Here is a 17,788-nt window from a genome sequence, read left to right as displayed (position 1 = left end):
AGGTCCGTCAAGAGGTCATTTATTCTTCACTCCCACTGGTCCGCCTTATGCTATAGTTACCTGTTTACCTGTACTGTCACTTCCCTCCAGACTACCTTATCTAGCTTGTGTCACTGATGACCTCTAGGAAATGCACCAGAGAGTGCTCAATCAACTATTTGTTCAATTGAGTTAGTTTTATTTAAATTATTTCCTTAAGAGAAAATAAGATGTATTTTTTTAGTAGCTTTTCTTTCTTTTTTTTTTCTCTTTTTTCTGAGGAAAAACATTTGTGGTAGTGGTTCTCAAGTGATAGTGAGCACAAGAACCACTTTGGGGCACTTGTTAAAATTGTAGAGTTCTGCCACTGTTCCCCCCAACGCCCCACCCACAAATTCTAATTCTCCAGATCTCATAGATCTGATGTTGGGCCCCAGTATCTACCTTTTTAATAAGTGCCCTGTGGGGGAGGGGAAGATTCGGATCATATGACACCTGGATTGTCCTTTCAGATATATTGCAACATGGTGTTTGTCATCACACCGTTAATGGACTGTGATTACCTTCCTTTAACAAAACAGATCAGTTCATTAACAGAGGAGCAGGCAGTGTACGGAACAGTAAAAATCAAGACGTTTGCCATATTGCCTTTGGATCCAAAGTTCTTGGACCACCTCCACTCTCTGGCAGAAGAAGTAACATGAGGATATCCAGTGAGGTAGGGGCAAGGTTTGCAGAGCTTATTGAAGCATGAGTGGCTTGGGAAAGGAAGAGTTTTTTCCCTATCTAGGGGGAGAAAGAGGGGGAGAGAGACCACATTCCAAAAGCAGAAGGCTTGAGTAAATTTGGAACAGAAATTCTGGATTTTAGGAGACTTCAAAACTGTTTCCTTTTTGTCATGTCAACACAATTAACATTTTTGAGCATTCTTTTCTTTAAATATGTTCACAAACTTAAAGGCAAATATATGTGAGCACATTTTTGTGGTCTCCCTCAAAAAGAAATTGGATCACCACCAGAAACCTTACAATGAACAGATTCTCAAATGTGATATTTTTGTTTTTAGTTTCCTCCGAATTTCTGACATACACAGTGATTTTCAGTTCAACTCCTACCTAGTCAAGGTGGAGTGTTGCAGATAAGCACATTTTAACTTACGTGTCTAGGAGACTTGCTTGTCTTCTATTTTACCTCACATTATATTTCTCCTTCCGTTTCTTTCTAATTTTCTACCATAATTTCCCTCTCCATCAACTTTTTAACTGCCCCATTTCCTCTAGTTTTTTTTTTTTTTGTCCCTGTTTATTTGTCTAAATATTATTTCTTCTTTGTAGAGTCTACAGGAATAAATTCAATTCCTAAATTTTAAAATATACAGATTAATTTCTTTTTCTTATAGACAATAAGATCTGTTGGGTCCAGAAATAACAGATCCTGCCAGCAGTCTGTGGTAGAGAAGTGTGCTAACAGTGCAGAAATGTCAACCTTGCTGATATCTGAGTCTGAGGAGCAAGGAGATAAAGAAAATATGCGCCAAATAAAGCAAACTGTACCTATTCATGGTAAGAGTCATGCACAAAGATTGATAGCTAGTGAAAATACTGAGAAATGTTCTTGTTAAGATAAATCCAAAGTTATATTCTTGACTAGATCTTAAACTCGGAGAATTATCATTTAAATATGAAAAGGGTGGTGGATGTTGAAATACGTTTAGAATTCTTATACTCATCTTCTGTAACCTATTATTCTATTTATTCCATTATTTCAAATTGCCATAGTACTCTGTGTTTTTACTTTATGATGACTGGCGAGGAAATCATAGAGCATCTTATTACCACTATCTTTTGGAAACTCCATGTGCATTTTACGTTTTCTTAAATTTTTTTTAATTAATCTCTTCTATTTGTAAAGTGCTGTTTATTTTCCCTCATTGATACAAAAACAACTCTGTTAGTGAACAAAAGACTTTTGTCCCATTTTATGTGTTGCAAGTTAAGACTAAGAGAGAGGTAAAGTGATTTGCACTTTGTAATCATTGGAAAGAATTGAGACCAGAACCCAAGGCTTACCACTCCCTGTCAGTTTTTCCAGTCTTACTGGTCTGACTTTTGTGAGAGTTGAAAAGAGGGCATTTGGGTTCATTTTATCTGATTTAGAAATTAATGATCACTGTTACAGACTATATCTCCCATGGAGTATAAAACTGAGCTAAGGAAATGAATAACATAGATATTCAGTCCTGGCTCTACCACTATCTGTGAGACCTTGATCAAGTTTCTTAAACCCTGTGAGCCTTGGTTTTCTCATCTGTAACTTGGGAATATAATTACTACTGGCCCTAGTAGTAGTGATAAATAACAGTGGCCTTAAAGAGTCATTGTGAGGATTCAATGAGAACAATCAGTCAAGCATATCATATTGTGTCAAGAAATTAATCATTCAGTAAATATTTATTGCTGCTATGAATATTATTATTATTACAGAATTAAATTACACTTAAGAATTCTTCAGGTTTGATCTTAGTTCTCCAGGGTTCTTTTGGAAACTACCCTCTAAGCTCTTATTGAATCATACTTAGCTACACTTCCTCTTTTAAAGGAAGAAATAGTTTTTCTGTATTGGCTGTCAGTTTCATTTTTTATGTTTTTTAATATAGCATCTTGCATGATTAACATTAATTAAATTACTTGTAGCTCACTATAAAGTTATATCGCATGAATAAAATGTATTAGTAATTTTGAAAGCCTGATGCAATCCTAATATTGGAATAGGAATAAACATCTATTTCCTCTGAAGGAATAAATTGTGTTTTTGATACGGCATTACAGTATGTCAAAATGATACATGAACATTCTCGTTATAGCTATCATTATATTTACTGAATTGTTTCAAACCGTATAGTACTTTCTGTTCTGGCTTTTTGTTCTTTGATATGAAAATGTACCAGCCAATCTACATGCTATGCATCCACATCCCCCTCAAGAACCATCAACAGATAAGAATAATAACAGGAGAAGATTGCGGTTGAAAAGCACGAGCAGGGAAAAGACAGAGACACCCAGCGGTATGGCACTAATTCCATCCTATCTTATATCTGTATATTGTTCAGAGCAATGGAATCTCTCTCTGCAGGTTGTAAATTTCAAAGGATTATGAACCAATTCATTTAAAATATAAATGTCTGTTCTACAGGGATTATGGAAATCAAATTTTCTGTAAAAGAATTGCTCTAGAGCCTTAACGGAGGTTTGCTGGATTAAATAGACAGTACCAAAGAAATAAAGGACTTCCTACTTTTACTCTCAAAGGCTGAATAAGCTTAAATTATTGTTTTTTAAAAACTGCCCAAATTTGATAGAGGAAGTTCCTGCCTGCAGACTTTACTAAAATTGAACTTAACTCATAATTTTTCATGTTTCATTTCTGTCTCCTCTTTTTTAAATTGGGCCTTTTCAGATTGTTTTACATTTGCTCTCTCTCCCTTTGGACTCCTTGCCATCTGGTATATAATGTAGGTTAAAATTTCAACTCTTTGCAACCAGTAAAGCACCAGACAAATATAGATGGCTATTATAGCTATTCCTTTATAAATATTGGATTTGGGGCATGTATGTATAGATGTGTATACACATGCATTTGTCTATCCTGAATCAAACCCAGAGTGTATCATGCATACATCTGTTAGCATAATTTCTCAAAAATGTAGGGTTCTTGGATAGGCCAAAATTGAACTTGCTAAGTTTCATGTTATTTTTATAAAATAGTAGTTAGAAAAATTAGTTCTGTGTCCGATAATGCCTGTATCCATTTTCTTAAGGTGCTGAAGCAAAGAGCTTAGTTTAAAAGAGTTGAGTTCAGTAAGAATTGTAATTTAAAGAAAACACACTTCATTTTATGTGGAACCAAAGGAAAAAATATAGGACCCTTTAAAAATTATATGGGTTTTGGAATTCCTTTTATCACATATTGTAAAACTTAAATCTAAAATGTCCCCATGCAAATATCAAGGAATTTTAAGATGAACCCCTACAAAAATGCAGCTGAGCTCATCTTAAAACGTTTGAATATAAAAGAAAAAAACTGTATATAATATATGTAGTCACCTCTAACTTGCTTTTCAATAACTATAAAGTATACCACATTAATACCATTCTTCAAAAATTAATTTTTATAAATATCAAAAGAAGTAATATAGTGAACATATTTATTCCAATAAAGGCAGTTCTTCAGGAAATAACAGGAATGAAGGTAAAGCAACAACCTCCCTCACCACTGTGTCCCAACAAAGAGCAGAGACATTGAACCCCAGCTCTCCAGCACGCCAGTCTCCTGATCAAGCAGGTTGGCATCTTTGTTATACCATAGTTGTTAATAATTAATAAAATATAAATATGTTAAACATTTCTAACCAAGTCATTTTGAAAAGTCATGATGCAGTCATTTGCTAAAATCTATCATTCTTTGTAAACCTCCTTTTAACCTCAATTTTATGTCAAACTTTAATGGATGAAAGAGTATTTTTATTTTCAAGTTTTAATGCACCGATTGTCCTGTTCAGAATAAAAGTTTAAAACTTTGAGATTTTCACACGACATTGTCACCCTCCCCAAAGATTATCTATTGTTGCATTTCTCCGGTCCTCTTGATAATGGAGTGTAGAGCATTGAACCCATCACCATATCTTTTATAGCAGGTGTGTGGTACTTTTACAAAGGCAAATTGTTTTTGAGCAAGGGAAAAAGGAAAATAAATGAAAATTGTTTGTAGTTTGTCAGTCTTATTTATGGAATGTTGAAACCTTCATTAAAATGTTAGGCGCAATTAGTGTCTCTAGCATAAATCTGACTGTGTAGAAAAACTAATTAGATGTTTAGGTGATCATTCTTGCATTTATCTTGTTTGCTGCAATATTGTGATTACACAGTAATTTACATATTTTCCTAGGAAAACACACCAAATTATTCATTACAATTGATATGGAAATACTTGAGGTAAAACTACAAATTCAAAAAAAGCATGTGGTAGTGAGATAATTAGAGTTTGTTTGGTGTAAAAACACTCCTTTTACTTTGACTTTTTGACTGTTAATAATATGTTTGGCAATAGGTCATACAAGTTGTTTAATTGCATGATGAAGATTCCCAGTGTCTTTTCATCCAATTTTCTTTACGTATCCATGTACATAATACAACATTGGTTTTTGTAACCGTTTTCAACATTTATTAAAATACCTACTGTGTTTACAAAGCACCTGCTATGTGCTTAGCACCATGCAAAAGCGTTCGCTGTCCAAGGAGACAGCCCAATGCATCTATTCATTTCACCTGCCCACAGCTGCGCTGACTCCAGACCCTCCACGTCCCCTGTGAAGGTGGTCAGATGAAGTAGATTCAGCCTGCCATTGGCTGTTTATCTACAGACTCGGTCCCTGGAAATGTGAAAGCCTTGTCCCTAATAGATTTTCTCTAAGAAATGGACATTTATTGCCCTTTTACAGGCAAGTTATGTTATATAATGATAGTCTCAAGTTAAGAAACAGATGAATATAATTGTGATGAATACAATTTTATTTGTGCCATCAGTGTTATTTTTATTAAAGGTCGTTTTGTTTGCTGCTTGTGCTTTTGTAGTGTAGGCCTTAGAGTTTCAAGTTAGCAAATCTTAGCTATCTCTTGGTTACTTTTCTTGTGGTGATAAATATAATAGGATTCAAGAGTCAGGGGTAAAATTACCATGTCTACATTGTCGTTCTACAGAACACAGATTCTTGTAAGACTTTCACCATTGACATAATGCAGCAAAAAGTAAAAATTTCAAGAAAAATAGGCTAAGTTGAGAAAATGCTCAACTTTTTCCTGTTGTCATTCTAAAGAAAAAAGTAAGCATACTTTTTATGATATTCATTATCAAGATTTGTCCTTTCCAATTTGCCTGGATCATAGAATTATAAAATCTATGTCAATGTTGAATAAAAGATTAAATTTTTTAATATTTTGATAAAAATGTATCTCAGTGGTAATATACAGTCTTTTTAAAGAAAATAAATAATGCTATGCAAAAAAATTTTCATATCAAAACATTTTCTCCTAAAATTAAACATAAAGGTCTTTTTCACCAGCAGAATTCACCAGTCACGTTAGCAAATATTTCTGTGGATTTACTATTACTTGAGAAGTCTACTCAGTTTAGTCTGTGAATTGTCCTGTTTCAGTTGGTAGAATGGAGAGAAAAAGACCGTCAACCTTTTCATAGTTTCCTCTCCTCCATGATTTGTGATCTGAAAAATGCGCAGATATTTTGTTTAAAAAAACTTGTTCATTACTTAAGTGCTCTGTCTTCCTCTTGTCCTCTCTTAAAAGAAGATATTAGTAACTCAAACCCTTTTAAATTTGGAAGATTTTCCCCCTCTGGAACATCAAATTAATGAGGCTGTACTATAAAGAATTTGCTGCAAGACAGGTGATAATTATTTCAGACTTAAAAATTTCCTGGCCAGTGTTTCAACTCAGATGGAGAGGAAGAGCAAATGAGTTGCCCGCAGCTATAGGCACTGATCTATGGGTTAAATGTTTAGCAGGGTACAAGGTGGTGGATAAATTGCCATCCTTGGCTTTTGCATTATTTGATAAATCTCTGTTTCAACAACAAGAAACTTTAACCTACCTACCTAGAATAACACTTATGGAACACTACTATAATTTTTCTCATCTTTTCCAAATGTCAGATGAGTGGATATTTCCTGAAAATGGTCATCACATTGCCCATTTGGCGTCCAACAGACAGTCTCTACTTCTGGATGATAACTCCTGCCACACGTCACACTTATGGCTAGAAGCCAGCAAGGAAGGTGAACATGACCAACAGGCAGAGGAAACCCAGATTGTTGCAAAGGACATTTTCACTTTTTCATCAAGACCACGATCAGCACCTCATGGAAAGACTCAGAATGTGTCCCCAGAGGGGGGCTCATTTATTTTGGATCTGAAAGAGGATACCAGTGTGACAAGCAGTGACACCCAACTGGAGGATGATTTTTATGGCGGTGACAGCAGCGAAGAGGTACACTGCTTGATGAGTGAAGTAGTTTTAAAGCACAGTTGTTCCCTTAGCTTCAGTAAGCACTAAAACTATTTGAAATGAAAGAGGGGAAATCAACTGCTATTTATAAAAATGCAGCAGATTGCAGTGTCAGTCAGCAGTTGCCTCAGGTTGTTATGGTAACTCTAAATTGCTGCCTTTTTTAATTAACAGTCAGCCAATTTCATTTTTAATTATGGAAACTAGTTTTTGGTTTGTTTTTATATTTTCGTTTTAATCTTTGTCTCACAGAATGAGAAATAATATGCAGTTTAGTTATCTGATAGCAAGACCAGTAAAACATTGAGAACATTGTTCCAGATCTCTGGGGAAATTGTGTAGCAGTTGCTAAGCATTCTGAGTTGACAGTTTTCTGGCTTCTTTGCTCCCCTGCCATCCTTTTACCTTAGACCTATTAGGACTCATTATTTCCTGTATGGTCCCAGAATTTCAAGAGTTGTGCCAATTAAAGTTTAGATAATGAATCATGGATTAGTGCTGGGACTTGCCTTATAGGAGGTTTTCTGTTTGCAGTTATTTAGAATACAAATATATTTTATAAATTAGTAGATTCATAAAAAGTTTTAAAAAGGTTATTAAAAATCAAACAATATAGTTCTGAAACATTTGTTTAAAACTTAATACATTATGATAACTTTTTTCCTCATATGAAATGAATTTATTTGAGAAATTTTTTTAGCTTTATTCTTTAATGAGGGGCATTTTATTTTTTAGAAAAAATAATTTTAAAAGCAGATTACAGTCAAGTTATTGCTTAGTAAAATTATACAAATCATTTCTATGTAGAAATTATAGAAATAATTAGAAAAACTTTTTGTGTATGCTTACAAATAACTTTTTTTTAATAACTATAACTGATCAAGAATCTCCCTTTGGATAGTGAGATGTAGATTAAGTCCATAGCTCCTAACTTCAGAGCCAGTTGAGAATATAATGAGATTGTTCAGGCAGTAATTATGGTTCTTTGCAACTTTTAATGAGTTTCTGTAGCAAAGTACATGGGGAGATCCTTTTTTCATAATTTCCTTGCTTCTGAGTATGATGAAACAATTAGTCATACCAAACATAAACCTACTACAAACATTTTATTGCATAAATAGTACATTTGATGCCAGCATTTTGGATGTTGCTGTGGACGTCTTTGTCCCTTTCGCCTTGAATAACATTAAGCTATAAAACTGTAAAATGGACATTTATCTTCACCGTCTAGTGTTGCCTCCATCCCAGCTGTCAATTCTTCTACAGTATTAATTGGCTGATCTGATAAATTAATTCATTACGTTTCATTAATGTGATAAGCTCATCCCCTTGCCATATTCACAGCACCATCTTTCTTACCTAACCCAAAAGAATTACTGTAATGATGGAAATTTCACGGCAAGTGGGAAATGGTAGTTCTCTGGAAAACTTTGAGGGAGGTATTGTGGGGAAACTGCCCTTTACATAACACCACGTGAGGAACTTACCTCTTTCATCTGTACGAAGGATAAGCCTTGAGAAGAAGCAATAGAGCTTCATGGGAAACTGAAGAATACTAGTTCTGAATATTTTAATTTGTTATCACAATATGTGCTTTCTTTTAATACCAGCTACTCTACTTCTGACGTCCTTCAGCGTTTATTATGCAGACATGTACTTATTACCAACTACACGAAGTTGAAAATAAATTTACCGTGCATTACCCAAGCTCTAACTGGCATAGCTATCTGGTCACCCCTGTTCCGTGACCATCATAATGACTAGTAGCTTATGGCTAGAGTCTGTAGTGAGACCATCTCATAGCTAACACCTGCCCTGGCCCCCCTGTAATCGAAGCCTGCTAAGGGTGGCAGCCAGAGAGAGGGGCAGAAACTTAGCCATATTATACAAGCTTTGGGGTTTGCTGTTAGAGGCAATAACAAGATACAAACTAAAATATAAAAATATGACCAACAAAAATGCCAGGCTAAACAAGTTCTGGAATTTGTAATGATCCTTTCTTTATCAAATTGGTTTGTTTGGGGTTTTTTTTATGAATTCTTTTCCTGTAGGATTACTTCTCCTGTTCATTATTATATAAGTCAACAGGAAATTGGATTACATATTTAAAATGTTTATTTACATACAGTCTTTGAAGAAAAATCACTCTAGTTGATTTAGGCATCCTTACTATTACTTGTATTCTTTTAGAATATTATATCCTTAGAGTAACGTAATTATACTTAAGGAAAACATAATGTCATGTTATAAATAATGGTGGACGAATGAGTAATAGTTACTTTACTTATTATGCTTGAAGTTTATAACTTGTAGTTAAAAGACTTTATGTGATGTTAGACCATTGAGTATTTTTAAAGGGAAATTGGATGTATTCAGTAGCACATAAACTAGGCAAAATCAAATCATGTTATTATAATAGAGGAAAAGTACATACAATAGTAAAGGATAATTAAAATAAGTTTTCAGTGGTACATTGTCTTTGTAATTTAAGTTCCTAATAGTTAATTCACATCTGAGATCTTTATTCATGTGAGAGCCTCAAAAGTATGAATTTTTTTTGCATATGCACTTGTCTTTGTCTTTACTTTGCTATATATTTTATTCCCTAGGCAGCCATATATACTGATATTTCTGTTCTTATTTGAAAAGCATACTATGGAAATATATTTTGTGGTGAGCTGCAAAATCAAGACTACCATGTAAAATGAATTATTTTAGGAAAGCTATTAAAACAGAGTGGCTTTCACACTATTGCAACATTTGAAAGGAAAAAATCATGTTACTATTATCATCTCTATTTTGTATTTTATGCCATTATTCCCAATATGGCTTGGCTTCAAGTATATATACCTGGTTTGCAACTTGAAATAGTTAGCATTATATTAATATTTTATTACTCCCCCAATTTAATTTATCATGTAGAAATACTGTCATTTTTTTCCCAAACTCTGGCCGTGTATCACATACTAAAGTAGATATTTGCAAGGCAAGGTAATTTGTCTTGTGTAACGGTCCAAATTGGAATATTTAAGCCAAAAAATTATCCATATTTTGACATAAATTATGTGGACTGACTACCTGTAGTGTTCAAATTAGCTAGGAAACTTCCAGATCTTCTCTCCATCTAACTCTGGAGGTTTACAAAGGACAGATTTACCAACAACAGATTAAAAGGACCATTTTAATCCTCTCTCTCAGCTTTCCTGGTATTGTTGCTTTCAAGATAATTTTTAGCACTCAGTAGTTAAGCTATTTCACTTCTTTTTTTTTTTTTACTGATAGCATATATTTCTGGGTTACACCATAAACCACTCACCCTTACCTACTTGACTAATGATTTTGAATTACTTGCTCATACACACTTACATACGCATAATAGAAAGGATATTTACTCCGCGTGAGGCTCCTTATATTTCTATGTAGTATTTAAAAACTTTTAAATGTCAATTTATGTGTTGCAAAAAAAATGCCAGGACTCTATTTTGAATATACTGCCTTGCGTTTTTATTCCTGTATAGTGTGAATTACAACATAACATACTCTCTAAACCTACCAGGCAAATTTAATATTTATTCTGTGTGAGTTTTAAGTTGTTCTTTTAAGTGATTCACATCTACATGTCTTTATTATTATCTTTTGAAGTTCTCTTCTTCTCTGGAAAAGTCACAGGCCCCTTGGTTCTTGTTACTTGGCTCTTCGTTGTTATAGGGAGGTAAAGAGGGTTATAAAATTCTTGTCTGCTTAGAGTAACATTCTTCCACTTTTGCTAAAAGATAAACCTCTTGCAGATAAATATTTTGTTGTAGATAGGAGTTTTCATCAGAAATCTTTAAAGTGTTAACAGTTAAAAGAGCATTAAGTCTGGAGCCATCCCGGTAGCATAGCAGTTAAGTTTGCACTCTCTGCTTCTGCGGCCTGGGGTTCGCCAGTTAGGATCCTGGGCGCGGACTTGCTCACCGCTCTTCAAGCCAGGCTGAGGTGGTGTCCCACAGAGAAGAGCTACAACTCTACAACCAGAATACACAATTATGTATGTACTGGGGCTTTGGGGAGAAAAAAGAAAAAAAAAGCAGAAGGTTGGCAACAGATGTTAGTGCAGGGCCAATCTTCCTCCAAAAAAAAAAAAAAAGACCATGAAGTCTGATTTTTAGAAAAATATGTTTTTGTCTTGAACCATTAAAAGAGCCTCATCATTTTCCCCAAATATTCACATGATGATGGTTGCCCATCCCATACAGTCCCTGTAACTTCTACTGTGATCTGTCTGTGAAGCATCATTGGCTACTGGTAAAGATGTTTACAAAAATGATTTGCCCAATGCTTTTTAATATCAAGCATGCTGCAGGTTAGTTACTTGTTAGAAACAGTCACATCTTCCTTTCATTTTATTTGTTTCTTAACTAGTAAAGTGCATTATAAGACACCACTATCTGTTACCTTTGCCACCCAGAGAGAACTGTTTGCTTTAGTAGTTGCCTATGAAATGCAAGAGGTAGAAGAAGAGACACTTCTTGGGGATGATTATTAGTGAAGACATTTAAGATACATCTGAATGGTCAACCTTGTTATCATCAAGAGGAAATTATTTTTTTATTCTGTTCTGGCTAGTGTCTTTAGCTATATTTGTTCAAATAACAGTGCTCTTTAGTTGACAACAGAAGTATCTACCTACAACATCCCTATTGTCTAGTGCTGTTGTCCAGCTAAAAGGTGCTGTCAGTTCACACATTTAGTCACTAAAATATTGGGCAAAAAGTAAAAACTCCTGCTGACTCGATCTCAATTACAAATTCAAAACTACCATCAAAAGTGTGTTTGGAATATTGCAGATGTATTTTGAACTTTTAAGAATATTATATAAGACATTTTTCACAGTGGACTGAATTAAAAAGTAAACTGAAATATTAATAAATATGATCGTCCACTTTTACAAAGGCTAAAACAGAATTCTATCCTGACTCACTCAACATTAAAGTTGTGATACAAAGAGCCTGGGTCCCATCTGCTCCAAGTAGGTGGCCCTCAAGAGTCATTAAAATTATCTTCTTAAAATTATAACTCAGCAAGAGCAATCCGTTTTGTGCATCTAGAAATTATTGTCCAAATGCCCATCTGCATGTCCTTTTAAGAACGTAGTTCAGCAGAGGAAGTGCTGGCTCCTTGGGGAAATCATTCTCATCTTCCACGTACATATGCTGTGCTACAGTTTATCAGGCAAACTCTATTGATGTTCCTGGCACTGGGGCGTGATTGAATATTTAACAAACAAATGTTTCTGAGCACAGAAGACAAACGGTTCGAGAGATCTGGGACTTTTTAAAAAATATATTAAGTTAAATCAAAAGCATTTTGTATTTATTCTTCTGAGAAACAGATGAACAGATGATTGGAATGTGAAAATGGCATGACAATTTCTTTACTACTCTGACAAATTATATTCAATTGTTGTACAGGTTTTCAGTAGCTAAATCATAAACCAAAGGGAAAAAAGTGTTGTTTTTCAATCAGATCATAGTAAGCTAACTTCTTATGCATATAACAAATGCATATGTTATATAGAAAAAGAATTAATCCAAAAGCATGTTGAGTCTAAATGACTTACATATGTGAAATCAATAAACATCATCTATACCTATATCATTTATTTTAGTAAGGCAAAAGCATTACTAAAGAAAGGAATAGGGTTTTACCAGTGTACCACTCATAATGAATACTATACTATTTTTTATTCTCCTTTTATTTCCCCTCTAAAAGAGAAGCTGACCCAACTTAAATCAAAATATTAGTCTCATATATCATCTTGCCTTTCTCATTTATCCTAATTCCCCTTTGAGAATCTGGGATAAACCAGAATTAGTGGTTCTGGGCAGCCAAAGTAAGCAAGTCTTTTGTACCCTGTCCAGATTTTCCAGTTATTTGTCCTTTCCATATCGTATTTAAAATAGCATGAAAACATAGTAGTGTGGAAATGCAATACAACCAAGAGAATGCTCACCAGGGAACACAACTATATCTGTTTACTTCTTGGCCCATCTCGAAACCAGGGTATATCTGGGGAAAAATATGAGATGAATGTCCATATATGTACTCATGAATATTTCTGTGTATATAATCACTGCTCATGCCAAGCAAAAAGAAATATTTTACACCTGCATAAACTACTAGAAGGAAGAAAAGGCTGTACTCTGACCCACCCACAGGTGGAAAAAATAGACTTCCTATCAAATGGATTGATTTTTAAAGTGTTTTTTGAATGATGTAGCAAACATCTGGTTTTCTGTGCACTCCTCAGTTCTCGTAATAGTACATCTGAAACTTTTTAAATGACGTTTGCTACCTTCTCCCTTATGAAATTATTACTTGTGCAGGTATCTGTCTCTCTGCTTTATGCCTTTATGCCTCTTGAGGGCAGTGTCCGTGTTGTTCTTACTTGTATATCTTATATAGTGCCTAGAAAATGCCTTACACATAGCAGGAGCTTAATAAATATTTATTGAATTAATGTTTATTGCAAAAGCTCCTAAATTTCTGCCTATGCCATATACACAATGGAATCTCAGAGTGATCCAGAGACTGTGGCCTAAAGAATCATAAGTATACCTTTGCCACTTAAATCTATTTTTAGGGCTATTTTAAAGCCCTAAAAGCTATTTTCTGACTGTTTTAAAATCACACTTTACACATCTTTAATTTTTATTGTGAAAATATGATGGAAATGAATGAGTACAGGGTCTTTTGGTCACAGAAATCACACTGCCAATTGTATATAACAGTAATAGGAAATAAAATTGGAATTAAAAAAAAAAAAGTTGGAGAAGAGAGAGCACTGTCTAGAAGCCAGACTGAATTAAAAAGAAATCTGTCGGGGACAGCCCAGTGGCATAGTGGTTTAAGTTCACACACTTTGCTTCGGCGGCCCAGGGTTCACAGGGTCAGATCCCGGGCGCGGACCTACGCACCACTTATCAAGCCATGTTGTGGTGGTGTCTCATATAAAGTAGAGAAAGATGGACACGGATGTTACCCCAGGGCCAATCTTCCTCAGCAAAAAAGAGGAGGATTGGCAACGGATGTTAGCTCAGGGCTAATCTTCCTCAAAAAAAAAAAAAATGAAAGAAATCTATCCTAGTTCCACGAGTACTTTCTTAGAACTAAGCCTCAGGGGATGTTTGCTCTATTCTCTGTTTACCTTCTCTAGACAAGACTAAACTTTTATTCTTTTTTTGTTTCTATGAAACAAAAATTACAGCAGTCACCACTCCATTCCCTAGTAGTTTGGAACACCGGGCGTTTCTTAGGTCTCTGGCACTCTTTCCAGTGTTTTGCCTGAAGGCAGGGTTCTTCAACCATATGCGCATCCTCAGGGTTCCCAGAACGGTGGTGAAGGACAAGCACACTCAGTAGTGGTGTAGAGCAGAGAGAATCGCTGGTGCCTGCTGCTGAGGCTATGCGGTACTGTTGCCAGAGCACCAATATTCTCACCCTTCTTATTGTTTCACTTGGGACACAAAGTAAGGGCCTGTGGATTGACACCCAATCACCATCTTTTCCTTATCCTACCTGGGACTCTGAAAAATAAGTTTCATTTATTTTTCATTTATAAAAATCATTTATAAAGAAATATATGTATCAGAAGTCAAGCCAGCATAGACAAAGAAAATTTAGGCCCAGAATGAGTACCAAGAAGAAATGTTCATAAAAAATCCTTATACACGCCACAATTCTCATTCTTTACTACAGTTAGGCAATTAGGACTTAGAACTTCAGAGAGGTTCTAAGACCCGAGTGTACCTTTCTTGAGAGCCCAGTTGTCTGTTAATCCCAACTACTTCCCACAAAAAGGGAAAATATAACATGACAGGATTAGGGATCTTAGACTCCATGTAAGAGCTTTCCAGAGTCACTAAGTACAGCCTACTCTGCCTTCCACAGAACTCTCAAATCAGCCCGGCCTCTCCATCATCACCACCATCGCCTTAACGCAGCCACCTCAATAATTCTAATAATAATTTAATGGTCATCTAATTGGCCTCTCTTTCTACTATCTCCACAAACACTCCAGATACCCCACAAACTATCTACACAAACTCATACCCGTGCCTTCTATTCTGTGCCATTGTGGCATTCCCGTGGGTCAGATCACTCAGTGACTCCTCATTGCCTTCAGGATAAAGTCCCAGGATGGCGGGGATTATGTTCTGGTCTACCATTATATTCCCAGCATCTGCAGCACCTACAGCAATGCCTAGCCCTACGTATGAAGAAAAAGAAAGGAAAAGAGGCAGAACAATGAAAGATGCACAGACAGACAGATCCCTTCTGCTTAAAAAATTTGATAAATTCCTCTCTTGTCCTGTGCCCAACCTAGAGCAGGCTTTCTTACCTTTACACTTACTTCACTTCTACTGAAAGGGAAATTTCACCTTAATGATCAGGATGTTGAGTGCATCTGATGGCCAAATATTCAGGAGGAAACTGGGCAGTTTAATTAGTCACTCAGATATTTCGTTTAAAAATGCCAAACTTTGGAAACTTTGGATCTTTGGTTCTGTGTGGCTATAAATGGAAGGGTGGGAGAATATCATACTGCAACTGAATGTGATATATACACTGTCAGACATCAAATAATGTCTTTAAAGTGTACTCTGCTTTTATTGGTTTTTTTCTGTTCTAAGTTTATCATTTTAACATCCATTTATTTATTATATATTTAAATAGATGTGTCAAATTGGAAAAATTTACCATGGCAAGTATAAGCAATGATCACATTAGCTTTTTCTTTAAATTTTTTTATTTTATAGCAGAAAAATCTACCAACTGAAATAGCACTATATTTCTCATTTCCATTATTTACTTTCATGGCCATTGATTTTATGTTTGTAATTTCTCCTTTCTCAGATATTAAAAATTTAAACGTTTTGCTTTCCTAGGGATAAATCCAGAACTATACACTTGTAAAATTCTTCTAGTTTTCACTTTCAGCTTTTCAAATAATTATATTTAATGAGGTTCATATCTTGTAGGAAAAACTTTTTCTATAATTGAATTTTTTTGTAAGAAAAATATTTCATGAAACATGTTCTCTTATTTGTCACTTCTGAACAATAGAACTGCCCTATAATTATATAAAGCAAAAATCTTTGATAGGCCCCCTTGTTTGTAGAGTAGCATTTCCCAGCTTAAATAAGCTAAATACCATAAATTCTAATTCTTTCTCTTCCCGTGGAGTTAGCTTATCATGAAGTCAAAGTATACAATTCTTAGATGTTTTAGGTAACTTTCTATGGATCCTCTTCTTTTAGACATTCTTTGGAATGAATATATTTGAGTGACTGTTTGTTAAATATTCTCCTGTTATTCAGCAGTAAAAAATATGCCTTACCCAGACCAGATACCATATAACAGGGCATCTTAGCAAATGATTTATACCTATTTGCATTGCTGTTTTTAGTTTCTCATATTTTTATTGCAGAATAAAGTAAAATATGCATTTATAATATTTATATATATATATATATATATATACTCTTGTTTTATTCATAGAATATATGAACTTATTAGGAAATTGTACTCAATAACTTATTCACCAAAAGTTTGGGCTCAAAATTATTTTCACTTTGTTCCCCTATGTAGGGTAACCACAGTGTCCAGGGTCCCTCAGGCCCAACAACTAGTTCTTCAAGGTTAACTCAGTTAACATTAGAGAGCGTGCTGGGGAAGGCTGCAAGGCGGACAAGTAAAGGATATCCAAGAGCTGCCTCCAAAGAAGCAGGAGCATCAGAAAGCCAGATTTCCTTGGAGAAGCAGATAGATAGAAACGACTTTCAAACAAGTTTGGTGCCTACACCCTGCCTTTCTCCCACTGGAAGAAGGAGTGAATCCTCTCGGAAAACTCCAGATCCCATTATCAAAGCAAAGGACCTACCAGCCCATCAAGTGCCAGCTTCAGTAAACAAAACGTCCCTCAAGGAAATCTTAGGGGAGAAGTTAAAACCGATTCCTGAAGTGTCTGTAAGTGGTTTGACTCTGGTTCATGTGTGCGGACAGTACCTCCTGCTGTGTTCTGTTCCATTCCACTGTGCACACGTTTTCAGCAATGCCTATTTTTCATCATTTGGGTGATCAGTAATGGATTTTCTTTCCTATTGAGATGTGCTTTAGCTCAGTAACAGCAGCTGTTAAAGAGTATATTGCACATCTCAACGATAATAGAATGCCTCATGTTTTTAATGAGAAAGATAATTATCATAATAGTTATTTTTTATTTCCCAGTTACTTCTCATAATTTTAGTCATCGCTGCCTGCAAATTATAAATGAAGATCTTATTTTTGAGCCAAAGGCTTGCCAGTAAAATTGACAGATTTTCAATAACAGTCTACATTAGGAGCCATAAAAACAGCATTATTCTATTCAGTTTCTGGTCTCTTTGCAGCAATTCCCCAATAATGAATGATATGAGTGAAGGTTAACAGTAAAGCAGTGTCACTGAGTCAATCCCCAGGCTAGTTTGGTGGCTATATTCATGTCCATCAGATTGATTTTCTTCCTTTTGTGTTAGTACTTTTCTTCCTTCAATTCCCCCATAGCTGTACTTAGAAACTAGAGAACAAATGAGGCTATGCAGAACACATGACGCTTATATTTCATTTTTTTTAAAGATTCCAGATTTTCTTTATTTTTGGTGTCCTAAGTCTTCTGTATGTGTTACAACGTAAAGTTTTGGTTCAATTA

The 17,788-nt window shown here is 35.0% G+C and overlaps 1 protein-coding gene across 13 annotated transcripts in view; it reads left to right on the top strand.

Moving 5' to 3' along the window:
• Nucleotides 1-17,788, top strand: part of CFAP20DC (CFAP20 domain containing) — a 225,505-nt gene that overhangs the window by 133,897 nt on the left and 73,820 nt on the right. For 7 of the 13 annotated variants that reach the window (XM_087431258.1, XM_087431254.1, XM_087431262.1 and 4 more), the window contains 6 exons: nt 561-697; nt 1,379-1,541; nt 2,927-3,043; nt 4,198-4,320; nt 6,704-7,038; nt 16,690-17,067. In XM_087431258.1, coding sequence (XP_087287384.1) covers nt 561-697; nt 1,379-1,541; nt 2,927-3,043; nt 4,198-4,320; nt 6,704-7,038; nt 16,690-17,067 — 1,253 coding nt within the window. The remainder of the gene's footprint in view (nt 1-560; nt 698-1,378; nt 1,542-2,926; nt 3,044-4,197; nt 4,321-6,703; nt 7,039-16,689; nt 17,068-17,788) is intronic. The other 6 variants (XM_087431255.1, XM_087431256.1, XM_014793393.2 and 3 more) reach the window with 6 other exon arrangements.

This window comes from Ceratotherium simum, chromosome 5 (assembly GCF_057802395.1).
Source record: "Ceratotherium simum simum isolate JZ-2026a chromosome 5, ASM5780239v1, whole genome shotgun sequence".
In the NCBI taxonomy this organism is placed as follows: Eukaryota; Metazoa; Chordata; class Mammalia; order Perissodactyla; family Rhinocerotidae; genus Ceratotherium; species Ceratotherium simum.
This window is presented reverse-complemented; position numbering and strand designations above follow the sequence as displayed.